Below are 9,426 nucleotides of genomic sequence, written 5' to 3'. Positions count from 1 at the left end.
ATTTGTTCGCGGGAACTCGAATATGGTAGATGACCAACCCGATTTCCCAACTGTACACCAATACAACTCCCACCTAACATGCACTTTGAGTTGAAATTGGATCAACTTTAAGGGATGATTGTGACTATACCATATATCGGAGAGATAATGAATACTGTGTTGAAAGGTCTTTTTAGTACGAATTCATATCTCAAGATATTTTTGTCGAAATAATAATCGGGCTAAAAGGAAATTAGTTGAGCACGAGATTAATCATGTTTTGTAGGTTTATGGGAAAGAATTTAATCGTAATAATGAAGGGTGGAAAGGAGAAAAGGACTTAGGAAGCGATTGAAATAAAATGTGAAAAAACAAGGAAAAGAAAATGAAATGGCAGAATGCTCACAAACTTTTGCTAGAGATGTTGGATGAAATAAAAGAAAGCAATTGTATTTTTATTCTATTCAATTCTGTTTTTTCTATTCAAATTTGTTTTTTCATGCACCCAATATAAGGTATTTATATACTTTCCACATGCTAAAGTTATCAGGATTCATCCTAAGAATATATCAACTAAAAATTAGATTTTTCTCTATTTATAGAATTTGACAACTTCAAAAATCTGATTTATTCAGCCACTAATTCTGCAATCTTTTTAATTCGGCCCATTTTCTTTCTTCTTATTCCAATTTAGCCCATTTTGCTTGATTTTGAATTTTGACACTCCAATTTCATCCTTGACAAGATTTAAGCAAGAAATCATAAGTTTAGTAGTTTTTAAAAAAAAAAATGGCCAAAAATAGATACATTAAAAGCACAAAATTAACTTGCTATCAGTACCCATCAACGAGTAGAAGAACATACCTTAGATCCAAGTCAATCTGATGGTCAATATTAGAGATTGGAGAAAAAAGTTGTCTGAATTTTAGTTTACATGTTCGTGGCGTCCAAAGTTATTTCATGAAAAAAAAACTGAACTATAGAAAAGAAAGAGAAAGCTTTCGATTGGTGTAAGTAGTGCGAATAGAAAAAGCCATATAGCATCTATTTTTACAGCCCAATAACTTAAATAAAAACTTTTTAATAGTTTAGTGACCAAATTATAATTTTTTAATTAGTGACTAAAACAAAAACTTATACATAGTTTAGTAACTAATGGTGTAGTTTACCCTTATCTAAATTTGCCTTAAAATGACCCAATTTAAACAAACACCCTAATATTGTAGTATAAGGTCCATATTATAGCCCAACATAGGCCGAAATTTATCTTCTCCAACTTCAATCCCTCTCACCGGGGAATGTTTGGATACTGCAACTGTTAACAATTTGGTATAACGTGTTTGGAACATTGTTTGATTATCTCAAAGACATTGTAAGAAGATTAAGGTGAATCCATATCATATCAATTTAAAGGTAAAACGAAATGATATTTGTTGAAACCATTTTTAAAAGTTGAAAAAACGAGGGTTGACTTTAAAACGAGGTATGAAGTTGCCACCGACCTTTTTTAAGATGTAACCGGATCACCTTAAGATTGATCAATTTAATAAAACATTTGATTTATTAAAATAATAATTTTAGGTCTACGAAAATTGAGGAAAAAAAAGGGTTCGGGAGTCGATTACGCACGAGGAAGGGTTAGCACCTCGTGACGCCCAAAATTGGTACCGATTGATTATTGAATGTCCTACCGTTGAAAATTTGAAAGGGGAAGAAAAATTAAAATACGATTCCTTTAAAAATGTATGAACAATTCGAATTGGATTTTAAGATTCACTCGTTCCAAAGGAATAAAATACCACATCTAACACGTTAGGACACGATATTTTAAGCCTCCAAAAAACTAAGATCACCTCATGATTTCCAAAACACGCGAAGCAACTCCAATTAGATTTTGAGATTCACTCGTTCCAAAGGAATAAAATATCACATCCAGCACGTTAGGACACGATATTTTAAGCCTCCAAAAACTGAGATCACCTCATGATTTCCAAAACACGCAACGAAAATTTTTAAAAGGGTATTCGGTTATTTGGTCCAACGATAATCGAAACCCAGCACGTTAGGGCACGGTTCCTCGAATTTCCAAACATGAAACATTGCCTTGATTTGTGAAGTTTCAAATACAATTGCAAAAAACGAGTCAAAATATACTTGTTTGATTTGTTTAGAAATAAAGGACAATCGATATTGAGTGAATATGGGAAATATAACCATGATGCAACAACAAGAAACAAAAAATATAATTACATGTATGAACAATAATATGTGAAAATGATATTGAGTGAATATGGGAAATATAACCATGATGTAACAACAAGAAACAAAAATATAATTACATGTATGAACAATAATATGTGAAAACGACATGAAAGCCAATGATGACACATGATATGCAAGGCAACACAAGAACTAGGGATCAATGATATAAACAATTTAAAGACCATTAAATATATACAAAGAAATAACACAAGCAAAAATTTGAAATAATTTGTGTGTATATAAAAACTGACAATGTATGAATAATTATTAAAATATATATTACGTAAGAAGAAATTCAAAATAATAATATGAAACATAAACAAGTTAATTTAACTAATGATATATATATGAAAATGGAAAAAAAGAGTGTAAATGATGTATACCAAGGTACCAAAGTATTTAAAATAAATAAAATATATAATTTAAAATAAGATCTTTTAAAGAGAGCCAAATTATACATAAATAAACTTAAAAGAGAATATACACATATAATAAATTTAAAAGAGAATATTTACATAAAATAATATGAAAACAATAATGTGTATAGAATAAAGTTAATTTCGTATAATAACATATAAGAGTTTTCAAATGTAATATCATACAAAATAAGATATATAAAAAAAACTCTAAAATAATGTTGTTTTAAAAAAAAAACAAAATGGTCAAAGTGATTTTAAATATATATGAATATATATAAAAAAATGCTAAATGAATTTTAATTAAAAAAAGTGAATTATGCAAATAAAACAAAAAAACTCAATTAAAATAAAGTTAAAATAAAAGGGATACTTTATAAATAAAATAAACCATTGGAAATTGAAAAGGAGGGAAAAAAAACAAAAATGTGTGAGGGTCGAAAATGAAATTATTCCCTAGCTTCAAGACACATCACTTCAACGCGGACCAAAATGAGCAAATGCGCTAGTTTCAGGGAAAAAATTGGAAAAAAACCAAAGAAATCTAAATAAGACTCAATCAAAAAGTACTAGAACAGAGAGGGACCAAACGCGCAAATCCCCCATTCCAAAGCAAAACACGCGAGTCTGCTCCCTCCCAAACGGTGCTGCTTCAATGTGTTATTTAAAATAAAAAAACTGTTTTAAAAAATCATTTTTATTTTTGCCCCCTTTTTAAAACCCTAATGCTCTCAAACTCTCCCTATTTCCCTTTTTCTTTTCAGCCGAATGGCTCTCAAATATCACCACTCTCGTCACACACGCCGCCGTAGACAACCAACAGAGGGTCGAAGAACCCCTCTTGCGAGGCGAATCGAGAGGTACTCACCCTTTCCCCTTTTATTTTGTATTTTTGGATTTGAATGGAAATGAAAATAAAGCAAAAGAACAAGAAAAAGAAAATGATAAATAACCACCTTGGAAATGTTTTCTTGGCTGCTCTTTACTCTCTTTTTTGGTATATTTTGTATTTCAGAAAAAAAAGAAGAACCCTTTACAATGAAAAATTTGGAAGCTTTATAGCCGAATACAAGTAGTTTTCCTGCTGTTTTCTTGCTTAAATCGCAAGTCGTGGTGACATGAACGGACACGGACGTGGGCGAGCAACAAAAGAGTTGAGGGTCGTGCCTGGTGTGCCGACGTGTGTGGTGAAGTGGCGCTGATGGTCGTAGGTGGAGAACGTGGGTACATGGTGGCTGAAGGGAGGCAGTTTCCCTCTTTGCTGAAAAATTTGTGGGTTAAGGGTTTTTTAAAAATTTTGGGCTTTTGTTTTCTTTGGATTTTTATGTAATTGGTTTGTATTTTGGGTTTATTATTTAGTGTAATTGGACTGGCTATTATTTGTAAATGGACTTATTTAATATTTTGTTTTATTTTTTGGTTTTTGTATGTGTATGGGCCCTGGCTAAAAATTAGGTCTACAATATTAATATTGTATCATTTCGATTTTGTACCAATCAATACATGTAGAAGTCTGAAGTTATAACAAAGATGGTTTTCAAACTACACCAATTTATACATATTTGGAACCCAAATTCATCTGGGGTTGGTTCTACTGTCTTTTTTCTATTCACATTAAGCCACAGTATCTTTATATCAGTACACCTTTTTGCAGAGAAATGGATTTGGCATTGAATTTCTAACTTTTCTGCACATCTACAAAAGGTTGATTGCAGATTTTGCCATATTTTGATTTGATTTTGCTTTCACAATTCATATGCATGTCCTTGAATTTGATTTCTACACTTGTTCGTTCTTGTAGTTTTGAAGCAGGGGAGCCTTGTCGGAAGATGGTGAGTCTATGATGGTTTCATTGCCACATTCAGCCATCTCTTCTTTTGCTTTTCCCCACATCACTGTGTAAAATCCGATCGATATTATTGTTGCTCCGATGAGACTGTGAATGTACAAAGGAAAACCAATCATTAGGGTAAAAAGAAAAGAGGAAAAAAAAACAGAAAATTATGCACGATACTAAATTTTTTTTTATACCTTCCAAGATACAGTGTGTCACCTAGGAACATGACACCCATGGCAACAGCGATGGCGATTGACAATGGCTTAAACATAGCCACAAAAACAGGTCCTTTCAAGCGCAGAGCCCATGTATGGACTGTGTTGTTCAAGCAAGAACCAAAGAGTCCCTAAACAGGATCATACAGGGTGAACAATAAGATAGGAAATTCAAAGAGTTTTGGGACTATTTTAACCATGGCACAAGTTCCTTACCGAGCAAACAACCGAGGCTAATGCAATATCTGGTTTTAATCTCCAAGCACTTGCGTTTCTCTCAGTAGCTAAACCAACAATTGCAGCTATGAAACTCACACATAAATTATAAAAGCAAACAACAGTCATCTCATCCGGGTACTCCTTCATGATTTGCGTCTGCAGAACCATAGAGAATCGATTACATTTCATTGTATTTCGACAAACTTACAATTGGAATAAAGCATATAACTTGTAACCAATCTGGCAAACTCTTTATACCTGAACAATGTACCAGAGAGGAACTAGAATGTACTCAGCAGTGAGGAAAATGCCACCAATGACCCAATTAGTGTTTGAAGAGTTAAGTCCAGCGAAAAGCCGATTCGATGGATTAAGGTCTTGTTGAAGAGACGATGAAGGCGTTGAAGCAATGACTATGGCTGGACCCTTGTAAAGAGTCACCACAAATGCACCAGTGATTGATATTATGGTGCCTATGACTTTAGCTTGACTGCTTGTTCTTTTCCAAGCTAGCTTCTCCATTCTTTTTTCCAAGTTGCGAGAACAAAAGAAAAGGAATCAAAATTAAAGAGAGGGCAGGATTATTACATCAGAGAATATTTCGAAAAAAAAAGAAAAACATTTCTTAGCATTTAGCAACTGAAGTACACTGTTAAATGATGAAAATTAAGCCTGAAGTATACCAAATTGAGCAAATAGGTATTGGGTCAAAGTGTGTTGGGGCCCAAAGTTGCTTTGGTTACCAAAGTGAACCCCAAGTACCATCCAAAAGCAAAAAGAAAAGCATAATTGAAAATCCAAGGGACAGAATTAACTGATGAAATTCTATCAAAAACTCTGACCAAAAGGGAATTTAACTGTCAGTCCAACTTAACCAGAAACCAAACAGGGGTGGAACCAGTTTTTTTCTTCTTTTTTTTCCAGATGAATAATCCATCGAATTTTGTGCACTAAAGCGTGCTTAAAACTACCTGAAAATGATAGCCAAGATGAAGGTAAAAGCCGGTGTGAGGTTACTGATTGCAGAAGCAAGAGTTGGAGAACTGTAATTGATGCCTGTATACCCCATGATCTGAGATGAACTCCTGGAATCCAAAACAATAAAGAAATGGAAAACACAAGATTTTTCTGTGAAAATGAAGCAAAAGTTGTAAGGATAAAATCCTCTAAAAGAGAAAACAAAATCATGGGTTCTTGTTTTTGAAACCATGTGAGGTGCATGAGTCGGAAAAAAAAAGTTACCCTATAAGCCCAAGCAGACCAATCTTGCATAGTATAGGGAAGGTCAGTGGAGGAAGCACTCTTGATCTGCAATAAAAGCAAAGAGAAACATATCAGAAATGAACAATTTGAGCTTTCAAATACAAAAATGAAACACTTAAAACTGGAGTTGGAGTTGGAGTTGGAGTAGTAATAAAAAGGACCTGTAAGAGAAGAAAGGAGCAGGAAGGAGAACAAGAGCAGCTATAGCATAAGCATAGACAACAAAAACATGGTAACTCATGCCCATCAAAGTAGCCGCTTTGAAAAGTGTGTTTAAACCCACGTTTATACACTCCATTGTCACCATAGCTGAAAATGGCAGAACATCCTTGTAACAGTACCTCCATCTCCACACCATTTTTTCCCCTCTCAAAATGAAAACTGAAACCAACACACCAGAAAGAAAGAATACACAGAAAACTTCCAAAAGAATAAAAAAGAGTTTTTGTTGAAAAATGGAAGGTACTGTTATTTGTGAGGGATGCGTAGACAAAAAACTTTGATGGGAATTGCTGATGAGTTACTTTATAAATACGTGATTTACTATGTGGTATAATTATTGGTAGAATGGTCCCTTATGTTTTCTTTTTCGACAAAAGCATAAAAAATTTAGAAAAAAAAAAGAAAAAAGAACGGAGATAAGGCAAAATTAGGAAGGTGCAATTTGCAACGGTATACAGTGTAGTGTATTGGATGAATGTTGAATCGGTTAACCGACTTGAAGTATTATTAATCAAATTAATAGATTATTGTAAATTTTTAATTATTAATTAAATTGAATTTTTTTTAAAAAAAACTGAAATTTATATATATATATATTTGTTAAAACAAGTATAAAATATATAAAAAATTAATTGACTAATTAATTTATACTTTCAAAAAATTAACCGAACCGACCAACTCCTACCGAATACTTATATATTATAATATTGTTTATTAAGTTTGGTTAATTCAGTTATCTGACTGATTTTGAACCAAATTAGTCGTTAACCGAACTTTCAAAAAATTATTAACCAACCCCGATCAAATTAATTCAATTAATTGACCGATTAATCGAATTCATTCGGTTAACCGAATTAATTTGGTTTTACCCGAAATTTGCACACCCTTAAAGTATTGTTGTAGTTTTATGGTTTATTTATTTTATTATTTTGATTTTTACTAATTTTTGGGTTATTTTCAACCCAGTTTTTAAAATTAATTAAATTGTTTATTTTCGGACAGAAAAAATAACTCAATTGTTAAAATTTTAATGGTATTAACATGACAGTTTATGTAGCATTATACATATCCTTCATTATTAACATAGAAACATTTTAAAAAATTTATATGAATTTTTTTTTAATTTATTGGATGTAAATATTTTTATTATTTTTTATGAATTATACGTAAGAATAGTGGTCACATCAGCCATTAAAATTTTAACAATTTAATCAAATTTTCCTCCAAAACAAACAATTTAACTAAATTTTAAAAATTAAAATCAAAAATAAAAAAATAAAAAAACCAATATATTTGAATGAGTAAATGTAAATTATCTTTCTGCTTTTATTATGAACCAATTAAACTAAAAAAGGGTAATCTGACATTTTAACCATTAGCCCATTTCTTAAAACATTAGTTTTTAGATATAAGCTGTATTTTTTTTTTAAAAATTTATATTTGATACATACTTATAAAAAATATATTTTAACATTCTCATAAAAAAAAGACATATGGATATAAAAATATATTAGCATCCAAGTAAATTTGATAACAAAGTTGCATGATAAATTGGGTTTATAGTGTGAAAAGCATCTTTTTCTTTCATCAAATAATTTAGAGGTTATTTAATCGTCTGATATGACCATACTTTATTATAAATAATTACATTATTTATGTCACAACAGTGTCCAAAAATTATGATCTTGTGCTTATATACTTTATTATTGCGTTTACCACTCAAACCTATGTGACACAACAAAATATTTAATATTACAAGATAGAGTGTGATTTTGTTCTACCAAATATAATAATATCTTAATATATCAACCATTCATTTAATTTTTAGGAATTTCTTTAGATTTCTTACGTTTCTGCTAGGGAAATTATGGCAGTTCGTAATGGATTTGGGATTTCGATTTGTAGTTGTATAAAGTGATTTAAAGTTAATTAATACAAAAATTCAGTCAGTAGAAACGGGTTATTCAGAAATTGGTTCATTCATCTGGGATGCGAAATTGTTGGTCGAAAACTTCATTTCCTGTCATTTCAACTTCATCGATCGATTTGGAAACCAAATGGCGCATGCAATGACCCTAGAAGGCATGGGAAGATTCGACGATCAGTATTGGGTGGAGATCACCTTGGAAAGTCCTTCACTTTGCCGTCATTGATCGAAGGTTTCTTGACCATCCTTTTGCTATCGAAAGTGGTGCTTCCCCTTTTTTACTTTCTTTGACTCGTGTTCTTTCTAAGCAATATTATGATTGGGTTGAAGAAGAAGGATTATTAGTTTTTTTATTTTTTATTTTATCTTTATTTTAATAAATGAACCAATCGATTTTTATAGGTATTTAATGACACTAAAAAAGCATAGGAGCATTGGAAGGGGGGGGGGTTCAATCACTATTGATGACTTTTCGAGGATAGAGTTGGCGAAATTGCGAAAGTAAAATTTGAATTTAACCCATAAAGTTTGATTTTTTTGAAATATTTATGTAAAATTATCGTTGATGCCATTGGTGTGCTTTACTGAAAATAATACGTGTGGTGCGCATCAGGATTCTTCACCCCAACCATAATCAAACATCTTATCATTGAAGTATTATATGTTAAATATAATGTAGTATTATCGACGATTTTCGGGTTAGATTGGTAAAATATATATATATTGTAAATAAGATTTTATTAATAATTTTTTTTAAAAAAAAAGGCAAGTTAGCATATTGTTTTTTCTTTTAAAAAGTCCATCTAATTTAATTATTGAAATTTAATGTAATTTTTAAGATAAATTTTTTTTAATATTAATTTCGTTATAAATTTTTATCAATTTTTCAATAAATATATATTTAAATTCACATCATCCACTAAAAATAATAAAAATATTAATTAAACTATTACTTAGTAGACAGATGTAATTTCCTTTTTAAAAAATTACATATGGATGCTTTTGGGGTTACAATCACTTGCTTCTTTTATTGACGATTTCGTATGATGGTTGCCAACAATTATATAATCTCTACAAATAGACTTT

General features: G+C 31.0%; 1 protein-coding gene and 1 long non-coding RNA gene across 2 annotated transcripts; one reads left to right on the top strand and one right to left on the bottom strand.

Annotated features, from left to right (window-relative positions):
* Window positions 1-3,220: 3,220 nt before the first annotated feature.
* On the top strand, window positions 3,221-4,069 carry LOC107959831 (uncharacterized). The gene is made up of 2 exons (XR_001700979.2): window positions 3,221-3,517; window positions 3,673-4,069. It is a non-coding gene; the product is annotated as an uncharacterized lncRNA (long non-coding RNA).
* A 39-nt stretch (window positions 4,070-4,108) lies between these two features.
* On the bottom strand, window positions 4,109-6,713 carry LOC107959830 (WAT1-related protein At3g28050). The gene is made up of 7 exons (XM_016895983.2): window positions 6,353-6,713; window positions 6,171-6,236; window positions 5,900-6,013; window positions 5,187-5,451; window positions 4,926-5,084; window positions 4,689-4,840; window positions 4,109-4,593 (listed from the first exon to the last, which is right to left on the bottom strand). Exons 1-7 carry the CDS (start codon window positions 6,547-6,549, stop codon window positions 4,437-4,439), a joined length of 1,110 nt encoding a protein of 369 aa, XP_016751472.1. The 5' UTR covers window positions 6,550-6,713; the 3' UTR covers window positions 4,109-4,436.
* Between the last annotated feature and the right edge of the window lie 2,713 nt (window positions 6,714-9,426).

Source organism: Gossypium hirsutum, chromosome A05 (genome assembly GCF_007990345.1).
Source record: "Gossypium hirsutum isolate 1008001.06 chromosome A05, Gossypium_hirsutum_v2.1, whole genome shotgun sequence".
NCBI lineage: Eukaryota > Viridiplantae > Streptophyta > Magnoliopsida > Malvales > Malvaceae > Gossypium > Gossypium hirsutum.
The sequence above is the reverse complement of the archived record's forward strand: the minus strand, read 5'-3'. Positions and strand labels throughout refer to the sequence as shown.